The 27,644-nt window shown below is 35.2% G+C and overlaps 1 protein-coding gene across 2 annotated transcripts in view; it reads left to right on the top strand.

Annotated features, from left to right (window-relative positions):
• VPS13C (vacuolar protein sorting 13 homolog C) overlaps positions 1-27,644 on the top strand; it is a 174,509-nt gene that overhangs the window by 114,845 nt on the left and 32,020 nt on the right. For both annotated transcript variants that reach the window (XM_067749163.1, XM_067749172.1), the window contains exons 48-64: positions 3,630-3,799; positions 5,155-5,402; positions 6,755-6,984; positions 8,482-8,574; positions 11,179-11,544; positions 11,924-12,010; positions 13,314-13,469; positions 13,671-13,935; positions 14,797-14,957; positions 15,961-16,082; positions 16,803-17,097; positions 18,368-18,757; positions 20,271-20,375; positions 21,110-21,274; positions 22,797-22,925; positions 23,213-23,346; positions 25,049-25,175. In XM_067749163.1, coding sequence (XP_067605264.1) covers positions 3,630-3,799; positions 5,155-5,402; positions 6,755-6,984; positions 8,482-8,574; positions 11,179-11,544; positions 11,924-12,010; positions 13,314-13,469; positions 13,671-13,935; positions 14,797-14,957; positions 15,961-16,082; positions 16,803-17,097; positions 18,368-18,757; positions 20,271-20,375; positions 21,110-21,274; positions 22,797-22,925; positions 23,213-23,346; positions 25,049-25,175 — 3,243 coding nt within the window. The remainder of the gene's footprint in view (positions 1-3,629; positions 3,800-5,154; positions 5,403-6,754; positions 6,985-8,481; positions 8,575-11,178; positions 11,545-11,923; positions 12,011-13,313; positions 13,470-13,670; positions 13,936-14,796; positions 14,958-15,960; positions 16,083-16,802; positions 17,098-18,367; positions 18,758-20,270; positions 20,376-21,109; positions 21,275-22,796; positions 22,926-23,212; positions 23,347-25,048; positions 25,176-27,644) is intronic.

Below are 27,644 nucleotides of genomic sequence, written 5' to 3'. Positions count from 1 at the left end.
AGCGGCCATGGCTCACGGGCCCAGCCACTCCGCAGCATGTGGCATCTTCCCGGACCGGGGCACGAACCCATATCCCCTGCATCGGCAGGCGGACTCTCAACCACTGCGCCACCAGGGAAGCCCTGCATGCGGGCTCTTTCGTTGAGGCGTGTGGGCTCAGTAGTTGAGGCACGTGGGCTTAGGTGCCCCGTGGCATGTGGGATCTTAGTTCCCCGACCAGGGATCGAACCTGCCTCCCCTGCATTGGAAGGCAGATTCTTTACCACTGGACCACCAGGGAAGTCCCAGTGTTTTTAATCTTACTAGGCCAAGGAAAAGTTCTTACTTTTTTCCAAGTAATATCAGCACTAAAACACATTCTATCTCTAGGAGAAGAATTTTATATATGAGTAATTAATTATATGTACAGTTTTATTACATAGCTAGATATATATGCATATTTAACTAAGGAAAATAATTTAGTAGTGGCTTTGGAACCTTAGAGGATTATTTTTAAATTCGTGATTATCCATGATATATAAGCATTAATTATATTTCTCTTGAATAAATTTTATATGTAGTAGATACATATTAAGGATACTGATGAGTGAATTGAGGAACCAGGGTCTAGTGCCATTATGATTTGAACCACATAATGTGTAATTGATATTTTAGAAAGCTATATTTTTATTATATAGGTAGTATCTTCTAATAAATGTTTTTGATTATATCAATTAATATCTCATAATACTCATACATATGGTACCCATAATATGCACTGATTGTAAGTGTTATATCTGTTGTTTATGTCCATTTATATGTTTTCTTATGTTTCATATTTTCTAAACGTTATACAATATTCATACATTGTTATTGTTGGGCCTTGGGCTAGTGTCTGTCATTTGTGCAATGGACTGCCTTAATTTCATTTTTTTTTCCAAATTTTATTGAAGTATAGATGATTTACAGTATTGTGTTAATTTCTGCTGTGTATCAAAGTGATTCAGTTATACATATATATATTCTTTTTTATATTCTTTTCCATTATAGTATATCACAGGATATTGAATATAGTTCCTTGTGCTATACAGTAGGACCTTGTTGTTTATCCATCCTGTATATAATAGTTTGCATCTGCTAATCCCAAACTCCCAATCCTTCCCTCCCCCTTGACAACCAGAAGTGTGTTCTCTTTATCTATGAGTCTGTTTGTGTTTCATAGATATGTTCATTTGTGTCATACTTTAGATTCCACATATAAGTGATATCGTATGGTATTTGTCTTTCTCTTCCTGACTTACTTTGCTTAATATGATAATCTGCAGGTCTATCCATGTTGCTGCAAATGGCATTATTTCCTTCTTTTTATGGCTGAGGAGTATTCCATTGTATACATGTACTACATCTTCTTTATCCATTCATCTGTTGATGGACATTGAGGTTGTTTCCTTGTCTTGGCTATTGTGAATAGTGCTGCTGTGAACATAGGGGTGCATGTATCTTTTCGAATTATATTTTTGTCTGAATATATGCCCAGGAGTGGGATTGCTGGATCATATGGCAACTCTATTTTTAGTTTTTTGAGGAACATCTATACTGTTTTCCATAGTGGCTGCACCAATTTCTATTCCGACTAACAGTGTAGGAGGGTTCCCTTTTCTCCACACCCCCTCCAGCATTTGTTATTTGTAGACATTTTAACGTTGGCCATTCTGACTGGTGTGAGTTGACTGCCTTAATTTCTAATGTTTAATGTTAAGAAAAAGATCAGAAAATGACGTAATGGAAAATGAACAGTTAAATGGATTCTTCATTTCAGTTAAGGTACTATCGTTCTACTGGTTTCTCAGCCTTAGAATCTTTGTGTCTTCTTTTACTTCCTTCTTTGTAGACCTTCTTTATTCATTTAGATAGAGTACTGTCATTTTTTTCTTTGAGTGAACACTTGTTCTTTCCTGGCAGTTTTCACTGCTGCTCTATTTGAAACTTCTTAGCTTCCACAGTACTGCAGTGGCTTCCTTGTTTGTTGCTCCTTTTCCTTTTATGCATCCTAGACATTGGCACAAGTCAGTTTCCTCAATTAATCTTATGTAGCCGTTTACAACTTCCCATTCTACTTAGAAAGCATTCAGTGTTATGTTATGTGAATTTTAACTTATTAGAAAAATTCATTGGCTCCAAATTGTCTACATCAGTAACCATATCACAAACACTATTATATTGTGATCAGTAGACGTGTCACTGGTCATTTCTATTAATAGTTACAGATCACAAGTTTGTGAACTATTTACATTTTTATAAATTAAAGGCATTCCAAGTTTTCCAATAATAATTTCATTCTGACCCACTTACATGCATTGTACTCTTTTGAGTGAGAGAAGATAGGGAGTTATAACCAGTGTGCCAAGAATTGTGCATCACCAGTACCCTTTTATCAATGCCATGGTCTGTAGTGAGCAATTATGACTGAACTGATCATCTTCCCCGAATTTTTGGGTTTTTTTTTTGGTTGGTTATAAAGATTGAGGTCCTTTTTCCTTAAAGTTTAAATATTTGGCTTAGGATCTGGGACCACGATTAGACCTCCACATTTCTTTCCAGACATCATTCCCTACCTTTCTTTTATTGGAATATTTAAGCCTAAGATGCCAGTGTGTACCTTGTGCCCTCAGAGCATCTTGAATTGTTTGCTCATGTTTTTTCCCCATCTAGAATGTCTTCTACCCTTCATAGCCTATCTCATTCCACTCAGTCTCTCAAGCTCAGTTAGTTCTCAACCTTCTTCATGAATTTTTCCCAGCCCACAATGATCTCTTTGACCCTATGAGCTTTTGCTGTTTATATTCTTTACCTAATCACTTAATATCCTTTGTGGAATATGGGAAGATATAAGTATGAATAAATAAGTGACGATATATCATTTTTTAATTATTTACAACTTACAGCATCTCCTTGGGATGTTCCTTGTAATGTATTTCTATTGTATTTTTTCAATTAGAGTATAAGCTCACTGAGATCACCTACCATGCCTTATCCTTTCTCATAAAGCCTTTAGTTCCTCTCACAGAGTGTTTTACAGAAGAGCTCATTAAATATTGGGTTGGCCAAAAAGTTCATTTGGTTTTAAGTAAAAATAAAAGACCTTTTTCATTTTCACCAAGAAGTTTATTGAGCAATGTATTCATTAACCAAACGAACATTTTGGCCAACCCAATATTTGTAAGTTAGCATAATTGACAGTTTCCTGGGTTCTTTTTTTATTTGCATTGAATTGTAAATTAGAAATTTTTATGTATTAACCCTTGTTGAAGATCAGCACACACACTTATATATTTATTTGTATATGCACATACAGTCACAAACATGCATATTATTCTTTGTTCCAGTTTTAACATCCATACTTTAAAAATTTGTGGTATGGATTTGCTTTTTTTTTTTCTTACATCTTTATTGGAGTATAATTGCTTTACAATGGTGTGTTAGTTTCTGCTTTATAACAAAGTGAATCAGTTATACATATACATATGTTCCCATATCTCTTCCCTCTTGCGTTGGATTTGCTTTTAACCTCTGAGTTAAGAAATATGTTTAAAAGTAATTACATAACACCTGAAGATAATTGATTCTTTTGCTTGAAAAATATACCACAGGAATCCAAACTTTCATTTCATAATGACAGTTTCCGGCTTGGTGAACTCAGACTACATCTTATGGCCTCTTCAGGGAAGATGTTTAAGGATGGCTCAATGAATGTCAATATTAAACTTAAGACATGCACCCTTGATGATCTCAGAGAAGGAATTGAGAGAGCAACATCAAGGTTTGTCATCTCTGAATTTGCCGCACATTATATAAGGTTGACATTGCACTTGGCATTGCTACCAGGCATTGATTGCTCAGCTTAGGATTGTCAGAAGGGGTCTTTTGATCATCTTTTTTAGGATTCTGTTCCTTGGGATTATCAAAAGACGTCTTTGGTCATATTTCAGTTTGAAGTGCATCAAGAAGTAGTGCTAATTTCAGGCTCAGTTGCTTTAAAGTTTGGATGAAAGGAAGTTTAATAATAGAGTATTGTCTTAAATGTGGGAACTAAGAAACTAAGAATTTTAATAGTTAAATCCACATGGGGTGGTTGATTGGTGATATATTTTTCTAAATTGTTCACAGTAGGCAGAATCTTTTTTTCAAAAAAGCCTTAAAGTTATGGATCTTTCTTTTGTTTTATTTTGTCTATATATTTTAAAACAGTTTTGTGAAATTTCTTTAAAAGTTTTAGTAGATCAACTATACTTAAAAAAAGACCCTACGGGATTAAAAAAAAAAAATGGAATCCCTAATTTTCACATTATCAACTCATTTTTGAAAGATTAATTTATATCACCCTACTATAAAGTGAGGAACATGCAACTTCAATAGCCTAATTATATTTTTATTCCTTTCCCAAATAATGAGATGCATAATATTTTTGTCCTTGTTTTTTGTAGAAAAACTATTCTGCTACTTGAAGTTGGACCCGTTGAATATGTATTGAATACTTCTGAGCCCTTTGTTTTTCTAACAGATGAATAAATGAGGAAAGAGTGCTATCATGCAACCAGCTTTTCTGATTTGCAAATTTCATGTCTTGGGGTAGCAATCTAGGCAAGGGTGATAAAGGCCATCCTTCTGTTTCATAGCCTGCTCTTTGCAGTGCACATGAGGATGTGTGGGAATTATTATATCATTGCAGACGCTTGATGAACACTGCCTGATTTGAATTACATTGAATAATTTGGGAGTCAGTTGTATAGGATGATCTTTGGAGACAAATTCTTTCAGGGAGGTTTTATTTTGTAAAATAATATAAAGAGGTTGTCTTTTAAATTTTGTGGGACCACATTAATGTGTTTTGTTAATTGCCAAACTTCCTTTCAGCAGTCATTGTTTTTCTAGTATTGCATTATAATTATAAAATATTCTATAATTACTTATTATCATGAACCTTGCTGTGGAGATTAGGAGACCGTGTCTTGGTTGCTGATTAGCTAATTAGACTCGAGTTAACACTGATCTGTTTTCTATTCACAGATTGGAAACTGAAAGGTGAAAGAAAAATTATTAAAATGTATAGGAAATTTTTAATCTTTTTAATTCTTTTAGCAGAAATAAAATAATGAATGTATATATTTTTTTCAGAATGATTGATAAGAAGAATGGCCAAGATAACAACAGTTCTATGATTGACATAAGTTACACACAAGACAAGAATGGAAGTCATATTGATGCTGTTCTTGACAAGCTGTATGTTTGTGCCAGCGTGGAATTTCTGATGACTGTGGCAGATTTCTTTATCAAAGCTGTACCTCAGAGTCCAGAAAATATGGCTAAAGAATCACAGATTCCACTGCGACAGACTGCCTTAGCAAAAATCAAGATGGAGAAAGGTTAGCAGAATTTATCTGTCACCTTGTATATTTTACCAAAATTACAAACTGGAAAAAAGAGAAATGGAGAACTTAAGAATGTAAAATTACTCGTTCAAATTTAAATGTATTCAGCAGAAAAACCTTAGTAAGCATAGTTTTTTTTTTTTTTTTGCGGTATGCGGGCCTCTCACTGTTGTGGCCTCTCCCGTTGGCGGGTGCGCAGGCTCAGCGGCCATGGCTCATGGGCCCAGCCGCTCCGCGGCATGTGGGATCTTCCCAGACTGGGGCATGAACCCATGTCCCCTGCATCGGCAGGCGGACTCTCAACCACTGCGCCACCAGGGAAGCCCAAGTATAGATTTTTTTAAGAGAGAGGTGGAGTAAAAATATGTATCGGATCAGGCACCAGGAAACCTCTGCTCTGGTTCCAACTCTGCCATTAACATTTCTTTACCCATCCAGAAATACAGCCTGTTTTATAAAAAGGGAATCTTTTATTCAAAGAAAATATTTGGAAGAATTAAATCATATTGAAGAGCAATTAAACAGCTGAAAGCAGAGGGTGGGAATATTGGAGGACCCAACATGACACCGCTGGACATCACCTTAGATTCCTTAAAGTTAGCAGAGGGTTTGCACAGGTCTGGTCTCCGTGTATGCTGGTGCCACTCCCTGACCCATAAACCATTTATTCCAGCATTGCCAAGTAGATCAGTGATTTTCTCTGTTAAATTGTGATTGTCTAAGGTCAGGCATTTTTCTCTCTAATGTGCAACTCAGGAAGATTGGAAAACTGCCGTTTACTGGCAAGGTCAGAATATTATTTTTCCATTTACCTTTCTTAAACAGTAATCATGTGATATCTCTGTATTCATATATGCATGTCATGTAGTTATATTATAGATTGTATGACACTAACTGTAGACTTAAGGGTGAAATCAAGGCAGACAAGTAATAATGGCCTGTGTACTTATCAGGGTCTCCTGTCCTCTTCCTGATACTCCCCTCGCCTGTTTTCCCTTCCTTGCTCCTGCAGCGTAACATAGGACACTCAGACGTGTACACACATGCATCGCATATATGTGTTAATTCTGACAAAAAGAACTTCAAAACAAGATGATTTTTGCTAGGTCAAAGTGAGAATGATCTTCTTAACAACAGGGATCAAGATTGCATTATCCCACGTAATCAGCATTTGTTAATAATCATTTATCATTTGTCTTTACCGATCAGTTATTAATATTGTTACTTTCACCATATCTATAATAGCAGGATATTACAAGCAACTTAGCAACTTACAGATAACATGTACCCGAGTGACAAGATTTACTTTACTAGAACTTTTATGGTTCCTATTTTTGTTTCTTTAGATGACTCTGTAAGACCAAATATGACTTTAAACGCCAAGATCACAGATCCAGAAGTGGTGTTTGTTGCCAACCTGACAAAGGCTGATGCTCCCGCTCTGACAGCCTCATTCCGGTGTAACCTCTGTCTATCGACATCCAAACTCGAACAGATAATGAAAGCTTCTGTGAGAGATCTTAAAGTGCTTGCTTGCCCTTTTCTCAGAGAAAAGAGAGGAGAAAACATTACCACAGTAAGAATTACCTTATATTCTAAACTTGGATTGAAGGATGGCAGATGTGGTTGATTCATAGAATCCCAGAATGTGAGAGCTCTGTAGGACTTCAGAGAGTATTTACTCCAGCTTGAGATTTTACAAATAAGGATGTTGAATTCCAAAGATGTTAAATGATTTAGCCATGTCTGTAGTGACAGAACTGTAGACTGTCTCCAGACTCATTTTCATTATACTGTCTTTTGCTGAACAGTGTTTGAATTTTAGTACAAATCAACATTCTTTTTCAGCTGTTGCTTTTGTTCACCACAGTATATCCAATGAGTGAGTGGATGAATGAACCAAAAAATTCATTAGTCATGTGCCCAAAAGAGATTATGTTTTGCTTTATTACAAATTAGCTTCAGTTGTGCTTTCACATTATAGTTGAAAAATATGGTTTTAGTTAGTTAAATTTATTACTGTACCAAATGTTTTTTAATGTTAAATTGATAATTTTATGTTAAAGAGCATCATTATATAATGTGACTCATTTGCAGTGTTATTTTAAATTTAAAAAAATTCATGGACAGAGTGACTTGAATAAAGAAGTGCAGTGCTAAGCTTAATCTATACTGTATCATGAAACATTCTTTTTAGCAGGATCATCTTCTATTTTTTTTTTTGGTTGCACCGGGTCTTAGTTGTGGCATGCATGTGGGATCTAGTTCCCTGACCGGGGGCCCCCTGCGTTGGGAGTGCAGAGTCCTATCCACTGCGCCACAGGGGAAGTCCCAGGATCATCTTCTTTTGACATGTCACAGAAAGCTTATATTAATCATTCTATTTAAAGCTCATCCTACTTTTTTAAAAATGAAAGTTATGCATACTAGTTCCCCCATTCAGTTCAGTTGCATTTTATTTGTTTCTTTAATGATATTTAATAACATAGCCTTCATGGTTTTAATAAATCGTCGAGTTTGAAGATTTGAAATCTATTCTAATAAGGACCTTACAGGAAATTCAAGACTGACCTGTTGTTAATCATCTGGAAGCTGTTCATTTACCTACCTTACTATAGTCTTTTTTTAAAAGGAGTTAACAGAACTATTTGTTTAGAATAACATTTTTAAGTGATTTAGTGACCATAAAAATTATAATGAAATACCATTTCCATTTCCTCATTTACCTCTTTGCAAATGTAAGACCTTACCATAGTCCTTAGCTCATTTTTGTAGATATCTTAAAAGTGTATTTTACATAGGGCATCATCTAAAAGACATTTTAGCAAAAGGAAACATTTTAAACTTCTAATAGTAAATGTGCATTACTACTTAAGAATTGGCATAAAGGAATTCATCAGAACCACTTAAAGTCCTTTCCAGTGGCCATAGACTTGTTATAGTTTGGAGGAGCCCTCACAAGAGATTCTCAGCTAATTTAATTTGCCTTTTTGCTTTTAGTTGTAGACTATAGTTAAAGATCTCAAATTAAGTAAGACATGTTCATAAGTAAATTTCATTTATTTGTTTCTAGATCTTACAGCCCTGTTCTCTATTTATGAAAAAATGTACATGGGCTTCAGGAAAAGAAGATATAAATATTGAAGTTGAAGAATTTATAATTAAGGTTAGTGCCTATCATATTATTTGGGTGAAGATCAATCCTTTTTTTTAATTAATTAATTAATTTATTTTTGGCTGCGTTGGGTCTTCGTTGCTGCACATGGGCTTTCTCTAGTTGCAGCGAGTGGGGGCTACTCTTCGTTGAGGTGCGCGGGCTTCTCATTGCAGTGGCTTCTCTTGTTGCAGAGCATGGGCTCTAGGCGTGCGGGCTTCAGTAGTTGTGGCACACGGGCTCAGTAGTGGCTCAGGGGCTCTAGAGCACCGGCTCAGCAGTTGTGGCACATGGGCTTAGTTGCTCTGCAGCATGTGGGATCTTCCTGGACCAGGGCTCGAACCCGTGTCCCTTGCATTGGCAGGCGGGTTCTTAATCACTGTGCCACCAGGGAAGTCCCACAATCAATTCTTATTTTTCTTATCTTTTGATGACTCTCACATCTAGAGCATTATGCTAGTCACATATTTAGTAATCAATAAAAACCTCTAATATTAAAATACACTTTTCTTTAATGCAAATGTTTGTTTCTGTTTTCTTTGAAAGAGTGCCGGTGAGTCTTGAGCAACGCGGGGATTAGCAGTGCTTTAACTTTATAGTCAGACCTCGGTATAGGCGGTTCCTCAGAATCTGCATTCCTCCATGTCTGAGGTTCTACATCTGCGGATTCAACAGCTGTGGCTTGTGTAGTACCATAGTGTTTACTACTGAAAAAAAATCCACATATAAGTGAACCCCCGCAGTTCAAATCCATGTTGCTCAGGGTGAACTGCACTTTTAAATGATCAGCATAGTTTTTATCTAGTATATTTGTGTGTGTGTTGGAGATTGGGTTTCGGTGGGGAGAGCAGAGATGAAGTGGGAAGAGAAGGAAAGGAAGGATGGAAAAATGAGGTTGCTCTTACTTTATTTGCAATGTTATTTTTAAGCTTTTATTTGAGGTGTAGTTTGGTTGAATTTAATAATTATGTGATTAAATGTTTTATTTGTCTTATAAAATATTTATAATGACAGATGTATGCCAGAAATAAATCATTAGAATTTTTTTTGTCTCTTACATTGGTAGTATTGAAAAAGCAATCTGCTCTCTAAAGTACTTTTCTCTCAATATTTTAAATTACTGGTTTGTCTTAGATGGTGTTCTACAGACTTAAAATGCAAAATGGGGAGAAAACTTGGATTTGCATGCATTTTGTCTGCGACACTGGGTTAAGGTGCTGAGGGATTGTTTTTCCATGTCTTTCTTTGTATATCACTCTACTTATTTATTGAGCACACGTTTTTTGAGGCTTTACTGTTTATGAAGAATGTCCTGTACAAGGCACTGAGGGTACCTGGTCCCTACATTCAAAAAACTTAGTGATATATGTGAGAGAAAGAAGTAAATGAGTGATTACTTTCAGCTTTCAGTGCTAGAGGCATGCATGAGGTGCTCTTGGGGGTGCAGGCAGGAGCCTCCAGCTCAGACTAGGACATCGGGGGAAGCTGTCTGGAAGTGGGGCTACTTGAACTGAGCTTTGAACATCTGAGGGCAGTTAGATGGAGAGAGAGGGAAAGGGTTACCTAGACAGAACCAACAATATGCATAAAGGCAAAGGCTTGAAAAATTCTTTAAGGACTTGGAGGGGTGATCCCATGTGGATGGGGAGAATGGTGTGGTGGAGCCATAGGACTGAGAACAGTAATTATAGGTGACATTAATAAGGCAACGAAGAAAAGGATTCATTTGACAGATAAGTTTGGGAAGTACTGCGTACTCGCTCCTTCTTTTGGTGATGTAATCATATCTCCTTAGCATATTAAACAAGTAAGGGTCGTGAGAAGTGAACAGTAGAGGAATCCACTTAATTCCTTTAACCCAGTATTGCTGAAACTTTGGGAAACCATGGGTAGCTTAACTGATTAGGCATCAGGTCACAAAGAAGTTCGTGTCCTACGCTAAAGAGAGTTTTAATCTTACCCTGAAAGTTATGGGGAATTGTTGAAGATTTTAAACATAGGAATGACATGCTCAGATTTGGGTTTTAGAAAAATCATGTGGTGGGTGGCCCGAGATGGTGCTGACAGGACATGGAAGACATCATTGTTGCTAAGAACTAAGGCACAGTGATTGGAATGAAGAGATGAGCAAAGATACTCTCCAAAGATAATAGGAGGTGGAATTTTCAGATCTTAGGCTGAAAGGGGGTCCATGGTGATTCTCAAGTTTCCTGTGTCGGTAAGACAAATGAAAACCATGTGTGTATATCTTGATGAGGATCACATACTTTGGTTTAGTTAATGCAGCTGGTTGAAAAATGAAAAATTCAGTTACACTTCTACATTTTTCTGTTCGCATAACACTGTTTCACTCTGAATTAACTGATTTAACTGTGGGTTTCGACAATTGACATGCGCATTAGTCACTTAATTCCAGAATAACCTGGGCAGAAATCACTGTTTTGAGGTTAGTTGACTTGGCACATGATTTTGTGTGTTCTCTTTTGTTTTCCACAGTTATTAATTTAATATATATAAAATTTTAATTAGTTACTTTAAATTTTGTGTGTTATATATTAATTCTTCTCATCTGGGAAATAATTTATTCTAAATCTTCTTCTCCTTTCTTTTTTAAAGATTTCACCCATAATTCTTAATACTGTGATGACAATAATGGCTGCTCTGTCTCCAAAGACAAAAGAAGATGGATCCAAAGATATATCTAAGGAAACGGAACATCTTTGGGGTGTCAAATCTATTAGTGATTTTAACTCTTGGTTTCTTGGTGTTGACATGGCCACAGAAATAACAGAAAATTTCAGAGACATTGAAACTCCACTGATAGAGGAAAATTGTGCTGTTGTTGTCCAGTCAGTTCAAGTTACCTTAGAATGTGGTCTTGGGCATCGAACTGTACCTCTATTACTGGCGGAGTCTAAGTTTTCAGGAAGCATTAAAAATTGGACTTCCCTAATGGCTGCTTCTGCTGACATGACACTAGAGGTATGACCACATGAATTATTACCCACCTTCAGAGGCAACTTCCTTAAAAGTACAATGGAGGAATTAAACTGAGCTTTTTTGTGTGCATGACCATAGCAAGTATATATATGAATAGATACTACATTCTAACATTTAATTTATTCATGTATAGTATTATTTATTTGGTCATTACTTTTTAAGGGTTCTTTTGCTAAATAATTGGTTTATGGAGCAAAGTAAGAGTAAAATAAAATGCACCCTCTTTATAAATATCCTTTGTGTCCTTAGGTATGTTGTTAAAATGGTTACTGGCATATAACGTTACTTAATATTTTTTCCTACTGGTTATAGAAATATGTAGTTAATGTTTAAAGACTCTCATAATTCTGTGCCTTTCCAGGTTCATTATTACAATGAGACCCATGCTGTATGGGAGCCACTGATTGAGAGAGTGGAGGGGAAGAGACCATGGAATTTAAGGCTTGCTGTAAGGAAATCATAATAAAATAATATCATTGTGTATATTCATTTATATATATATATTTTAGTTCAGAGATTCTCAAGATGTAGTCCAGGATCCTTGAGGCCCTTTTAGAGGATCATGGGATCAAAATTCTTTTCATAATAATATTCAGACATAATATATCATTTTCATTCTCATTCTCTCATGGGCATACAGTGGAATTTTCCAGAGACTATGCAATTTTGCAGCAGATTGAATACAAAATTAGAAATGAGTCCACCTGTCTTCTCTTAAGGCTTGCACTAAAGAGATTTGTAAATACTCGTCTTCTCACTATGTATTTTTAATTGTTATTTTTCATTAAAATATTATTTATGTTAACGTGTAACTGTTGGTTTTAAGTGAATATTTTAAATTTTCTCAGTTTTAGTTTCTCATAGAGTACATACTGATAGATAATAAACCACATAAGTGAAGCTCTTTGGGATCCTCAGTCATTTTAAGAGACCAAAAAATCCAAGAACTGCTATTCTGGTTCATGAATTCTTTGTGTCATCTCTTCATGGTACTTCCTGAGAACACTGCAGAGTCCTACATACTGAAACACATCTTCCTAGATTAACAGGAACACAAGTTTTATGCCCTTCACAAATTATCACAGCACACTTCTCTGGGGCAACTTGACTCAGGTGTGAGGCATTGAAATTGACTTAGCAGATTCTTATTTTAAAGATGAGCTGTCACTTAACCTGTGTCCTCGTTTCCTCTCAGTAAAGTAGAAGTAATATTTCTGACCTACCTCTCTTTGGAGTAGGCAGGCTAACAAAGAATGTTTTACAAGACTTTTGAAATGCCTTTAGAATGAAAACTATGATGGAATCTGATGGCTGGTTGAAAGCTTATCATATTACTTATTTATAGGTGTTACTGGTAAAAAGTAGAAGGAATTCCAGATGTTACTTCCAATAAGGATCAGTTTAGACTTCAGGGTCCTCTTAGAGTGCTCATCAAAATAAAATGACCAATTAGGTGACACTGGGTAAATAGCTTTCTCGGTGAATGCACAAAAGACAAATATTGTAACTCACTTGGAGTCCTTCCATGGCACAATTCTAAACATTTCCCTATGCGTGGACTACACACTGAAAGAAAGAATGCTGATTTGTGCTAAGTCAGGGTGAAGCACTGAATATTTTTGAAAATGAGACTTTTGAGGAGCCTTAATACAAAGTGACAAGGTTAGGAGAATTTAACCTTGACTCTGTCGAGAGTATTTTAATTTTATTATTCATTGGCTAATAAATTTGCTATGTATTTATCCTCGTAGGTAAAGAAGAATCCAGTCCAGGATAAAAGTTTGATGCCAGGAGATTATTTTATTCTACTTCCTGAGCCAGAAACAGAAGTTGATATTTCTTCAGGAGATACAATGAATATAACAATATCCAAAAGCTGTCTTAATGTTTTCAACAATTTAGCAAAAGTATGTTTGGTTCTTGCTTGGACTGTTTCATAGTTTGGTTCTTGCTTGGACTATTTCAAATGGAATTTTAAATTGAAACGTATGCATTATTTTTGTTTGTCATCAACATTCGTTTCTAAAAAATGTGTAGTTGAAATTTAGTTTTTGAAAAAAAATTTGAATTTTGCAAAAACTTTATTGTGCTGTTGTGTTCCTTTTCAGGGTTTTTCAGAGGGCACTGCTTCTACTTTTGACTACTCTTTAAAAGACAGGGCACCTTTTACAGTAACAAATTCTGTAGGTGTTCCCATTAAGGTGCAGCCCAATCATAATCTCAGAGTGATGGGCTCCCTTGAGAAAAGTGATGTGTGTGATATTGATGCCGGTCAGAAATTGGAATTGGAATATGCCAGCATGGAACTTTCATGTCAAGGGAAGCTATCTACACTGAGCCGTCAGGAGAGCTCCCTCTTCTCTCTGACCTTTGGTATGCTATATTTATGCTATTTTTAAGGGTATCTTTGGAATTACTGGTGTCAGCTTATTTTTGATAAAATATGGAAAAATACTTGCTGTAGATAACCTTGAGAGACAACATTTTTAAAGGCTTGAAACAAATACTTGATAAACTTTTGTTTTCTTCCTCTAAACTTGAGAAAATTAAACTTGATTAATTTAAGAATCACCTTAGAAAACTAGATTATTTCTTTTTTTTTTTTTTTTTCTGTACGTGGGCCTCTCACTGTTGTGGCCTCTCCGGTTGCGGAGCACAGGCTCCGGATGCACAGGCTCAGCGGCCATGGCTCACGGGCCCAGCCGCTCCACGGCATGTGGGATCTTCCTGGACCAGGGCACGAACCCGTGTCCCCTGCATCGGCAGATGGACTCCCAACCACTGCGCCACCAGGGAAGCCCTAGATTATTTCTATGTGCTTAAATATTAAATAGTACAGTATGTAGTATGCTTCAAAAGGACTGGAGTTCAGTGAGAAGAGAAAATAACTATATTCAGAAGTCTTAAAATGTTGACAGTAGTTATCACCATTTCAAAAAAAAAAGCGATTTTTATTGTTATATAGTTGAGAAAATAAGGAACAAGTTGGATTTTTTTTGTTTTAATACATTTAAAACCCCAAGAGAAGTTGTTTGGGGTCAAAAAAATTTTATAATAACTAGTTTCCTTTCTTTGTTAGCTCCTGTGTCTTAGAAAAGAATTTTGTGTAGTCTGCATTTCTAGTCATGAGGAAGAATACTCTTGTCATTATTCTGAGGTGCTGCTCCTGATCTGTCTTATAAAAATTTAGGTAAATTAGTATTTGGAATGTTTCTCACTTATGCTCTGACTTAGCACCTCATGGATATACAGAAGTTACAAAAGTCCCTGTTGCCAGACCTGGACGGCGATTGTATAATGTATGGAATCCCAATGCCAGTCATTTTGACTCACTTGTGGTACAAATTGATGCAACTGAAGGGAACAAAGTAATTACCCTTCGTTCTCCTCTGCAGGTAATGCATTAAAGTGAATTGTGTTCCTTTAAGTATATCAAGAAATATTAAATCATGTGGCTGAATATAGAAATATAATAAAACTTCATTAGGTCAGTACTGATTGTTCAGAAATAAATAATAGTTTGAACTGGGTATTTCCTGTCCAACTTACTTTTGTAATATTCTTCATTTTAAATGTCTCATGAAATGCTGTTGTTAATTTAAAGCCCATTTTTGTTGTCTCCTGGGTTACTTATGATTTTAATGAAACTTTTTGTCTATTCCTTTAAAGATTCAGAACTGAGGAATATTGCAGTAATAGCTGGTTGTCAAATAGGATAACATTCCATTCTCTTTGTATTGTATTTTTCAAGTATGTATGAAGGAATATTGAAATGGTCTCCCCAGAAAGAAATTTTAGCATATTAATCTGTATAAATATTTTTTCCACCTTTAAGGCTTTATCGATTTTTCTTTTTCTCTGCATTATTACAGATTTCAGCATATGGTCAGCAGAAGAATATTTCTTCCTACCTATAACATCAGATAAAAATGAAAGGATTTCCAATTTTGGTCATTGTCTCTCAGTTTACTATTAGCTCCAACCTATATTACACTGTAGTTAAGGAAGGATTGTACTGTATTTATTTACCTCATGTTTCCTTTACTATCCTTTTCTGTTTAGTTGTATGGTGCATTGAGTAAAGGTTGTAATGAGGAAAATATTATGACTGAAATCCTCAAAGATTAATACGTATTTGAAAGATAATAATACACACTAAAAAATTCAGTCTGTAATATATGAACATGTGAATATCCTAATAATTTTTGATTTCTGTTTAACCATCAAGTTAGCTTAAATAGCTCCTTAAATATCTTAAAACTTTTCAGTTACCATAAAAATATCTTCCAATATTGGGCTTGAAATTTTTTAGTTCCAAAAGTGATTGTGTGTGGCTCACATTTTTCTTTTGAACGTCTACATCTTTTTAAACAACTTGTATGTTTTTTTGTCCAACAGATTAAAAACCATTTCTCTATTGCTTTCATCATCTATAAATATGTTAAGAATGTGAAGTTATTGGAGCGCATTGGAGTAGCCAGACCTGAAGAGGAGTTCCATGTTCCTTTAGATTCATATAGGTAGATACTTCCTTGAATATGTTGATATAAAAGGTTCATAGTATATATTTTTAATTCTGTGAATTAGAATCTTTATTCTAGAAAAGAGTAAAATATCTATATTCTACATAATAATAATTCTTATTATCTAAAGATCTGTAAAAGCCAGTTTTGAGACATATAGAGAAATACATTTATATTGTTGAATTTACCAGATGAAATTTCCTGTTGTATACTTGATGTTTTAGAATTTTCTGAGGCTTTTTTTTTTTTTTTTTTTTTTGCTGTACACGAGCCTCTCACTGCTGCGGCCTCTCCCGCTGCAGAGCACAGGCTCTGGACGCGCAGGCCCAGTGGCCATGGCTCACGGGCCCAGCTGCTCCGAGGCATGTGGGATCCTCCCAGACCAGGGCACGAACCCGTGGCAGGCGGACTCTCAACCACTGCGCCACCAGAGAAGCCCTCTGAGACTTATTTTTATTAGATTGCCTTTGTATTTGAAATGACTTTTTTTTTTAAGTTGTCATTTTTTACAGAGTATTTTTTCCCAGAAGGTGCCTCCATGAGTCAGCTGTGTGACTTTGGGCAAGTTTCTTAAACTTTCTTAGCCTTGTTTTTCTCATCTGTAAAAATAGGAATAATAGTACTTATCTTGTAGAGTTATCAAGAAGAATTAATGAGATTCTTTTTCTTACGTTCTCAATAAAAACGTTTTTCCCACTCTGTTTTCTTCTTCTGTAGATGTCAGTTGTTCATTCAGCCAGCTGGTATTTTAGAGAATCAGTACAAAGAATCCACCACATATATTTCCTGGAAGGAAGAACTTCATCGGAGCAGGGAAGTCAGATGCATGCTGCAGTGTCCGTCAACAGAAGTCAACTTCTTACCTCTTATAGTCAATACAATTGCTGTGCCTGATGAATTAACCTATATATGTACACACAGGGAAGACTGGGATCCAGCTTACATCATTCATCTTTACCCTACTGTCACTTTGCGGAATTTTCTCCCATATTCTCTAAGATATTTACTTGAGGTATGCCTCTTGCATTTTGTTTGACTTTTATTATTACATGGAGTGAATTCTAGTTTGTTTTTTTTAATGGTATTTTTAGTTGAGGTCAGTGTTTTACATTCATCTACTTGTAATGCTTTAATAATAGCAAAAACTGGTATAACACCTACTTTGTGCCAGCCACTATGTCATGTATTTTACATGTATTAACATATTTAGTCCTTACAATAACTTCCTGAAGAAGGTACTGTTATTAGACCCATTTTACAGATGAGGAAACTGAGTCACAGAGGGGTTAAGTGACAGGTCCAGGATCCCACAGCTAATGAATAGTAGAGCTGGAATTTGAACCTAAGCAATTTAGTTCCTTGTTCTCCACCACTGAACTCTGCTGCATCTGCTCTAAATTAATAATTATAATAGTCTCTTTATTATCTGAGTATAATTCTCTTAGCTAAAGTATGGGAAAATGCCAGTGAGAAAATACTTCATCTTAATTTATTATGAAGTTAGTTTTAAAGTTTTTTGTTTTAAAGTGATGATTATTTGGTTCAAGTTTCTGTAGAACTGAAAAATAATTACTGTCTTAAAAAATATTGGGGAACATTTTCTAGTAATGAAGTATGATAAATATTTTTAAATTTGTACATGCCACAACATATCAAAATACAAAAATCTGGAAAGTATTTGGAACCTAAATTTATTTTCTTTTTCTGACAATGAGCCATCCCTGAGTTGTGGAGAATAAAATTAATTAGATGAACTAAGTAGTGTTTAGACAAGAGATGTTTTCAGTAAGGAAGCCAAATTTATTATGTTGCTATTACTCATTTTTAAAGTAGTTCCACCTTAGATAGCTTGTCAGCATAGCTTGATATCACTTTTCTTATTCTATTTGTATGAGAACCATTAGGTGTAGTATGTGAATAAAGGATGAAGCTGAAGTCCAGGCAATTAAGTGGCTCATTTAATGACATAGCTGTTAATGGAAAACAGCCAGTGTTCTGGAATCCAGCCTTTGATTCTTGGCACAGGTCTTTTTCTCAAAATTTATAACCATTGGCCTGCTAATGACCAAAAGACAGTTTCTGACTTTGGCTATGATATAGTGTTTTATTTTTAATCATTAGTAATTGTTGGATATTCATAATATGTAAAGATGGTACCTTGAAGACTTGTCAGTTAATGTGAATCTGGTAGGTTACTTAGTATTTGTATAAAATATGGACGTTATTGCAGAGGTTTTTAAAAAATTGGTAAGCAAATTTAGTTTTTGTTTGTTTGTTTTTAGGGAACAGCAGAAACTCATGAGCTAGCAGAAGGCAGTGCTGCCAATGTTCTACATTCGAGAATCAGTGGAGAAATAATGGAATTAGTTCTGGTGAAATATCAGGGCAAAAACTGGAACGGACATTTCCGTATATGTGATACACTTCCCGAATTCTTTCTTGTGTATTTTTCTTCTGACTCCACAGAAGCGATGACAGTTGACCTGTCAATACATGTCAAGCGAATTGGCAGCCAGATGGAGCTATCCATCTTTAGTCCCTATTGGCTCATCAACAAGACTTCTCGAGTTCTCCAGTATCGTTCAGAAGAAATTCATGTGAAACACCCAGCTGATTTTAGGGATATTATTTTATTCTCTTTCAAGAAGAAGAACATTTTTAGTAAAAATAAGGTGTGTTTTTGTTGATAAAACAAATTACCTGTTTATTGTTTATCTCATGCCATGCTTACCTCTTTGCTCAGTGTCACAGGTTATGAATTAGGTCCAAGAGGACTTTTAAGGAATACACGGTTAAGTGGCATATTAGGGACTAACAACAATAGTGTCCCAAGGCTGAGTTACCTTTTTCTCTGGTGCCCCTAGAATTACTTCTGTTTTTGACACAGTGTCAAGTAGAAACCTTGATTTTATGTAGGTTACCAGTGATGCAATGGCATTTCAAAAGATAGAACAGTTGAATTTGGTTTATTTTAACTGAACCCTCCTATGTGTGAAGCACTAAAGCAGGCCTTCGTGAGAGAAACCTAATGCGTAAGGCCTGATCCTTTATGCTCTGGTTCCTTCTTTCCTTTTCAGAGTCACATCTTGGTATAGTTTACCTCTATGCCTTTGTATGGCTGCAGTCTCTGCCTAGAATGCCTCTTGCCCTGTGCTTTGCCTGTCTGCTTCATGTTTTCTGGCTATCCGCTGTTCATCCTTTGGCAGTCTGCTCCAGGCTGACATGTGTGAAGGATTTTCTGACCATCTAAAGTGGGGCTAGATATTCCATCCATGTTCTCTTAGAGAAGTGCTTCTCAAATCTCAGTGTGCGTTAGAATCACCTAGAGGGCTTTGAAAACAGTTTGCTGGGTCAGACCCCCATAGTTTGATTCAGTAGGTCTGAGTAGGGTCTGAGAATTTGCACTTTCCACAGATTGCCAGGTGTTGCTGATGGTGCTGGTCCAGGGACCACACTTTGAGAACCCCTGTCTTATTGTTTTGATTAATACTTGATATTGTACCTGTTTATGTGTCTGACCTCTGGTTGTACTCAGGTATTTTATAATCTATTGGGTAGGTGGAGGTTAATACAGGAGCAGAATTAGATCTCTTCTGTACAACTTTATCTGAATCCCATAGCCAGGAGTAAACTTTTTACCCTCTCACCTTGATCGCATATTATCCCTTTTATATAGTTGTTATCACATTGAGTCTCGCATCATAATTATTAGTATGTATTTCCTATCTCTTTGTTTAGTTGGAAGCTCATTGAAGACAGGAATTGTGTCTTCCATTCTGCTTATCACAACACTTTTCCTTTATTGTTTGCTGAATAATGTTAAAAGCATAAATTCTCTGTGTGCTAAAACTTTAAGAATTCGTTAGCTCTGTATCAAAAGTCTAACACTGGAAAATATCATTTTACATTATAATTCCTTTTCAAATAACAGAAGGTCGCATTGGTATACATCTTTAAATTCACTGTACTCATTGCATAGGTGAATGGGAAGGTCAGAGCTCTGCTTTTAAATATTACATTGTCCCCTAGAGTTTCTGTGGTTCTGTTACCCATTTGCAGCATGCCTTTGGTTATATTTTTCTGTCTCATGTTACTAAATAAATTTCTAGTGGTCTAGCAGCATTCCATCAAATAAAATTAATATAGTGTTTTAGATTTCTTATATGATTGTGTTCTCTGGTGTAGGTACAGTTAAAAATTTCAACTAGTTCATGGTCCAGTGGTTTTTCATTGGATACAGTGGGAAATTATGGATGTGTGAAGTGTCCTGCCAACAATATGGAATACCTGGTAAGATTTTGCTTGCTTATTTACTTTTGATTTCATTCACATTTTCATCAGTAAATGAGCTGGATCCTAAGGGGTACAGAAATGTGAATTCAGAGTATTACGTGGAGGACTGTTATATCTCTCTACTAATTTCTAGGGCCACTAGTATCAAAGCAAAACCTAAATTTGTCAAAGTTTAAGGCAGTGAGTTGAATCCATATAAGTAAGCAACTTGGTAAATATTCAGAATATGCTAGAATCTGCATTCCATACCACTCCCTGCCAGATGTTTCTTAAATCTTAAGTTTGCGAAAATTTGAATAATCTGATACAAGTTGACTTGTTTTATTACCACTTTGAAATTTTTATTTTATTTTATTGATAGCAGAGTTAATAAAGCAGCAAAAATTGAGCCTGTACACTAATTTTAAAACAATTTATTTTGGAATGTTAAAAAGTAAAGGATTTTTTTAAAATTAAGTTTGTTATTATAAGTCATCGTTAGTTAGATTACTGAGTGATATTTCTTCAATTTGTTTCTGATGGAGCCAAACTAAGGAACCAAAATTTTTCTTCTTAGTGAGAAGATAATCAGTCATGGAATATGGCTCTTAGCAGTTACTTTATTTAAGAAATCTTATTTTAAAATATTTTAAGAAGCCTGTATGTGAATAGGGTGTGTGTGTGTGTGTGTGTGTGTGTATTTCAAGCTATGTAAAGTACTGGGAAATGATAAGCTTGTTTGCTTTTTACAGGTTGGTGTTAGCATCAAAATGAGCAGTTTTAATCTTACACGAATAGTTACTTTGACTCCCTTTTATACTGTTGTGAACAAGTCATCACTAGAACTAGAAGTTGGTGAAATTGCACCTGATGGCTCAATGCCAACTAATAAATGGAACTATATTGCTTCTTCAGAGGTAATATTTTCCTTTAATACAACTGGCTCCTAAAATGTACAAATAAATATAGACATATAAATAAGAATTATGTATATCTCTTTGTCATACTCACTTTGCTACCATATTTGTGGGTTAAAATATGACAGCCAGCTTTGAAAGACTTTTATTTCATACTATAAGCATATGTTAAAAAAGAAGAAAAAAATTGTGGATAATATTTACCACTAGCTCAGTCTAGACTGTTAACACTCATTCTCTAGTTCTTCCTATATGTATAAACATGGGTATGTACTGTAAAATGTACATAAAGTACTATGTATTGTGTCAATAGCAAGGTAACGTCTTTGTATTCAAGAAGCGTCTAATCTTGTTGGAGGGCTTAAGACTCATATAAATTAATACATGGAGAAGAAGATAGTATATGGTAAGTTATAGGTGGTTATAGGATCTCTGAATAGATGAGCTGGAAGTTTCCTTGAAAAATTCCAAAAATTCAACCACCTTGCTTTACAGAGAAAGAAATTGAATCTTACTTTTTTAGGTCAGTAAAGTTATTGGAGGTTGAGATCATTGTGGTCTAGATCAAAAGGAAAAGTTTCATAGAAGAGCTGGCATTTGAACTAAACTTTTGCAGACTCAACAAGAAGAAAGGTGAAGAGAATAAGGAAAGAGTGGGGAGAGGACAGATGCAAAGACAAGTGTTAGTTGCTTGAATTTGCCCGAGTTTTCAACCAAGCCACCTGACTTAAGGATAGGACTGTTCTTCTGTACATCTCAAAAGAATTCTAAAATTATTAAAAAAATATTTAGCAAAAGGTTAAGAGAAGGATTCCAATTACACTACAAACACAGACCTCTAAGAGGCATGGCCTTTCCAAGGCACTTGGAATGATCTCCATAGACTTGGTAGCAAATAAATGCTCCTTATCTTTTTATCTTTGATGTGAGTTTGATAGCAGTAGTATTTTTTTTTAGAAATAGAATTTACCCAGTATTCTATAACAGAGGGAACTTTCTTTTTAGGAACTAAGATCTCAGTTTTACAGATAAGGAAACAGGCTCAAAAAGGTGCATGATTTGATTAAGATCAGACAGCCTGGAGGATAGTGTCAGGACTTCCAGCAAGGTCCTCTGCCTTCAGTTGTCTTCTGGTTTATCTAGGATAAGATACTCTGTGAAAGAATTCATGGTGATTAAGGAATTAAAATGGGTTATACATAAAAGCAAATGTTATTAAGATTATAATTTTTAAATATTCAAGATACTTGAGATGTTCTTAATAGCACTTCAGTTTCTCACATTGTAATTATTCTGTAAGTATGAAAAGACTAATATAACAATTCTTCTGATGGAGTTTCTTTGGCTTCATAAATAATCATTATATTGTCAGTAATCTTAATATTAGATGGAGAGGGGCTATTTTAAGAAACTTAGTAATAATTGGATCATGATCTGAATTAGAATTGGAAACTTTATTAGCCACTGTTTTATTTATACTGTAGTATTGTTTTAAGACTGATATTAACTTTTATATTTTCAGTACCTTCCATTTTGGCCTGAAAAATTTTCAGGCAAACTTTGTGTGAGAGTGGTGGGCTATGAAGGATCCTCCAAGCCATTCTTTTATAACCAACAGGATAATGGCACTTTATTGAGCTTAGAAGATCTGGTAAGTTTTCCTGTTTTAAAATAAAATGTCTTTGATTTTTAAAGTTTGCTTTAAAACATTTTATTAAGACATGCTATAAAATATACTGATAATTAATTGAAGGTATACTAAAATATCAATATATAATGCAGTACATATATTTGTAAGAGATCAGAGCCAGTGTGCTTTTCATTAAGAACTTAGGAAAACCAACTTTGTAATATCTGTATAAGTGATTGAAACTCTAAATGTACCATGTGCAGTTTAAACCAATACCTCAAACATACTCTTTTTTTTTTCTACAATAGAATGGGGGTATCTTGGTGGATGTAGATACCGCTCCACATTCAACTGTCATAAGCTTTTCTGATTACCATGAGGGATCCGCACCTGCCCTAATAGTAAACCACACACCATGGAACATCCTCACATATAAACAGAGGTATGAAAAAAAAGGGTTCTTGGAAAATCTGATTTGCTTTTACTGGTCCATAGTCCCTTCTAGGAAATACTTGGAGCTAGGTGTGTTTCACATTCTACATATTTTCAGATTTTAGAAAGGTAATAGGGATACATGATGTTTATTGCTAATACCCATAGCAGGTTTTGAGACAGTACTCTATAACCAAACACATTAGTATTCCTGTAGCAAAAGTTGTGAACCTTCACAGTAAGTGGGATAAATGAAACCGTTAACAGTTTCACATCAGTTCAGATCAAGTTTTGCTGCCACATGACGTTTGACACCAAACTTAGAGAAAAATATTTGGAGTTTTGGAGCTTTTTAAACTTCAGAATTGCACATAAGGAATTGTGAACCTGTTTAAGTATTATCATTCTTTTGTAGTCTGGTGATGCTCAGTGAACCTCTCCCTGTAAATTTGTATCTAGTTTTTTGGTAGGAATAGTAGAAGATTAAATAAGAGGGCAGAAGATTAAAGAAAGATTAAAGTAGAAGATTAAGTAGTGGTGTTGAATGTATTATAGTACAGGCTGATAGGAATTTTGTTGTTCTTGTCTGTGCTATCATTTGGCTTGGGTAATGCCAGTAAATAATGATATAACAGATAGCTTTAAATCCTTAAAATATGTAATATATATTTGCAAAGAATTATTATTATAAATCTTCAAGGCATTATTTTATATGTATATATAAAATAGTAATATACATTATATATGTATATATATAAAATAATGCCTTGCAGATTTAACGTATTCATAACTCTCATGGCTTGAATCTGATGAGAGATTTAAAAGCATACATTGGGATTAAACCCTAATTGGGTTACTTTTTATTTTAGTTCTCTGGAAAGTCTTTTGTATTATCCAGACCAATACTTCTAAACTTAAGTATCAATATTAAGATCCCTTAGAAATCTTGTTAAAATGTAGGTTCTGATTTAGTAGGTTTTAAGTGGGGCCCAGAATTTTGCACTTTCCAGCAAGCCTCCAGGTAATACTAATGCTGCTGGTCCACAGACCACGCTTTGAGTAGCAGTGGTACGTGGACCCAGTTTTTTTTCCTCTGAGCTTATTTCTTATGCGTTGCATTTGATTAAAATCTTAAATTTGAGCACCAAGTAAAGTTCTTCTGCTACTAAAAAATTTACTGTTGGGACTTCCCTTGTGGTCCAGTGGTTAAGACTCTGTGCTCCCAATGCAGGGGTCCCGGGTTTGATCCCTGGTCAGGGAACTAGATCCCACATGCCGCAACTAAAGATTCCAGATGCCGCAACTAAAGATTCCACGTGCCCTAATGAAGATCCTACACACGGCAATGAAGATCCTGCATGCTACAACTAAGACCAGCACAGCCAAATAAATTTTCTTTTTAATTAAAAAAAATTTTTTACTATTTACAGCCTTTTCTGTAGATGAACTCTGATGAATTTCATTAGTGTGATCTTGCCTAAATCAGTTCAGAGTATACTGCAACTTCAGAAAGGGCAGTATTCTGTTCCCTCAAGCTTCAAAATCGTTAGTTAATTGGACATTTTAGGGTACTTATTTTTAGGCAGAGTTGTGTTTTATTAACAAAGGCAATTTTATAAGATGTTTGTGCCAGTCCTTTCCTCAATAAACCACGGGTCTAGGTTTCTCAAGGCCAGGATGTTTTAATCTTCCCTCTGTTGCTTGCATTTCAGTGGGTCACAGGAAGAAATGGTATTGCTGCCAAGACAAGTTCGACTCTTTGCCTGGGCAGATCCCACTGGTACCAGAAAACTTATATGGAGTTATGCAGCAAATGCTGGGGAACATGATCTGTTAAAGGTACCATTTGATGTGAATGAGTGCTGTATGAAGTACCTGATAACAAAGGAAGTAGACAAGTTAGCTTCACGCAGTCATCTTTGTCTTTACTGAACTAAAAATGAATTGAAAGTATTTTCAAAATAAGTTACTTTTTGGCTTTGCAAAGAGTTCATACCAATATTTTGTCCTAGATCAGTCCAATACTTTATTTACAGTGTTTAAACGTAGGCCTGTTTCAGCTTGCCTAAGACCAGGAAAGTACTTTTTTATTTACTTTTTTTTAAAGAAAGGAATTTTGAGCCTAAGTGAAAAACAACTTTATCTTGAACATGTGCGTACCACTGTTAGCTGTGAGAATTTTTAGGCATGTTTTCCCTATCAAAGCCATATGTTTTGTTAATTAAAGGAGTCTGACAGTATGCAAATTATCCCATATAAGAAATTTAATAAAATATTTATTGAAACAATATTTAGGTAGCTAAATTAATTAAATATGTTATTTCCTAGAGTCTTAGACTTTGGGAAGGGCTTAAGAATTCATCTGCCAGCCTCCCTCTAATATAGCCATTGCTCTTCCATGAGCACCTAGTTTCTGTAGGAATGTGTTCTATCCTGAAAAGTTCATACAGTGTCATATTCCATTGTCTGATAATGCCAGTTGTTAGAAAAGCTTTCTTGGTTATTTAAAATAGTAATTGGCCAACAGTGACTGAATTATCCTCTCCTATGTTCCCTCTGAAATACCCATAAAAGAGATAGACTTACCCACCTTTGAAAAATCAGACTGATAGTTATGAGATTCTTGGAGTGATTTTTGCCATGACAATTTGATGGAGCTCTATTGCCTGCTTATTATGCTTTACTTTTTACAATAGAAAAACCTTCAAGGTTTATAAGTGGTAGAGAGGAGCTTAAATTCCCTGTTACTCTTAGGTCTCTGGCTCAGAGACATGGTAGCTCAACCAGGGGTCCCTGTACTATGCTGGTGTTATTTTCCTTCTCCTCACATTTCATGCTCCTCAGCAACCACAACTCTCAGAAAGTGGTATACAGGCCCTGGAGAGAAAGTGGTAATGCCATCCTGAAGGAGGGTATCCAGGTCTGTAAATGAAGGCAAAATCACGAAGAATCCTGGTAATAGTGTATTCACGGGATTGTGGTTTTAAATGTCTCTATTCTGTTTGGTGTTAGAGAGCCAGGCAGTAAGAAAAGTAGATAAGTGTGCCTCAGTCAGCAGGTAATCTGCCAGATTATGAAACTTGAGCTAGAAACAAGGCAGTTACCCATTTCCTTGTCCCCTGGGTTGATCTGAGAGGGGAATTCTGCTAAGGCCCAGGTGGGAATTCAGAGAAAATCCTTACAGTATTGGAAAGCACTTTCCTCATTAAGTGTGAATAAACAGATAAAAAAAAACATGGAGTTTATGAAAAAAATAGTTCAGGAGAAAAACATAACATTATCCTAAAGAGTCAGAGGCTGATTATACTTCTGAAAATTTTTTTACTACAGGAGAACCAGAGAAAAATTTCAGAATGTATGCCTGAGATCCCCAAAGTTATAAAGATATGACAACTATGAAAAAGGAGAAAGATGGTGAAATAAAAGACAGAGACAACAAAATAAAGTGAAAGGGGAGCAGGGAAACAGTATATTCTGAACATACTGTATTAACACCATTTTAATCCTAAATTTTAGGAGATATAGATCAAAGATGATGGGTTTTTTTTTAAAGATACCAATTAGTAGAACCAAAATCAGTGATAAAAGAATTCTAAAACAATTAATTGAGAAAATGAAAATAAAGAAAAATTTGCCCTTATAGTAAAAGAAGGAAACCTAAGGAAGTATATAGAAAGTGGCAAATACCTTTTATTGAATGTATATCGTGTGTTATAATGCTTGTCATATAGTATCATTAATTCTTATGATTGGAACTTAGAACTGCTGGTTAGAATTCAAAACCAGGTCTGTCTGACTTCACAGTTCATGGACTTTCCCCACTAAACCATGCTTCCCATCAGTTATGCCAGTAAATGAAAATGGTTTAAATTCTCCTATTAAAAGACCACATTCAGATTAAGTTAAAAATTAGTTTCTAACCAAATGCTACTTACATGAGATCTGTTTTAACTGAACTAATACAAAAAGTTGAAAGCAGAAGACATGGTAAAGATTTAACAAACAAAAATAAAAATTGTTGATTTTAATTTCTGAGCAACTATAATTCAAAGCATTCAAAGTCATTAAATAGAATATGATAATGTGACAAAGAAGGCATGATAGCCATAAACCTTCATGCAGTGAATATTGAATCAAAATGTGAAACTTAAAGTGTCGGAAGTGAACTGAAACACAGTTGCCTGAGGATATTTTAACACACCTCATTTAATTTTTAACAGATCAAATAGATGAAAAACAAATGGGATTAGAGAGTATTTGAATAACTAAGACTGAACCAAGCTATGTATCAAATTTTGTAGTTTACAA

This window comes from Pseudorca crassidens, chromosome 1 (assembly GCF_039906515.1).
Source record: "Pseudorca crassidens isolate mPseCra1 chromosome 1, mPseCra1.hap1, whole genome shotgun sequence".
Taxonomy (NCBI): domain Eukaryota; kingdom Metazoa; phylum Chordata; class Mammalia; order Artiodactyla; family Delphinidae; genus Pseudorca; species Pseudorca crassidens.
The sequence above is the reverse complement of the archived record's forward strand: the minus strand, read 5'-3'. Positions and strand labels throughout refer to the sequence as shown.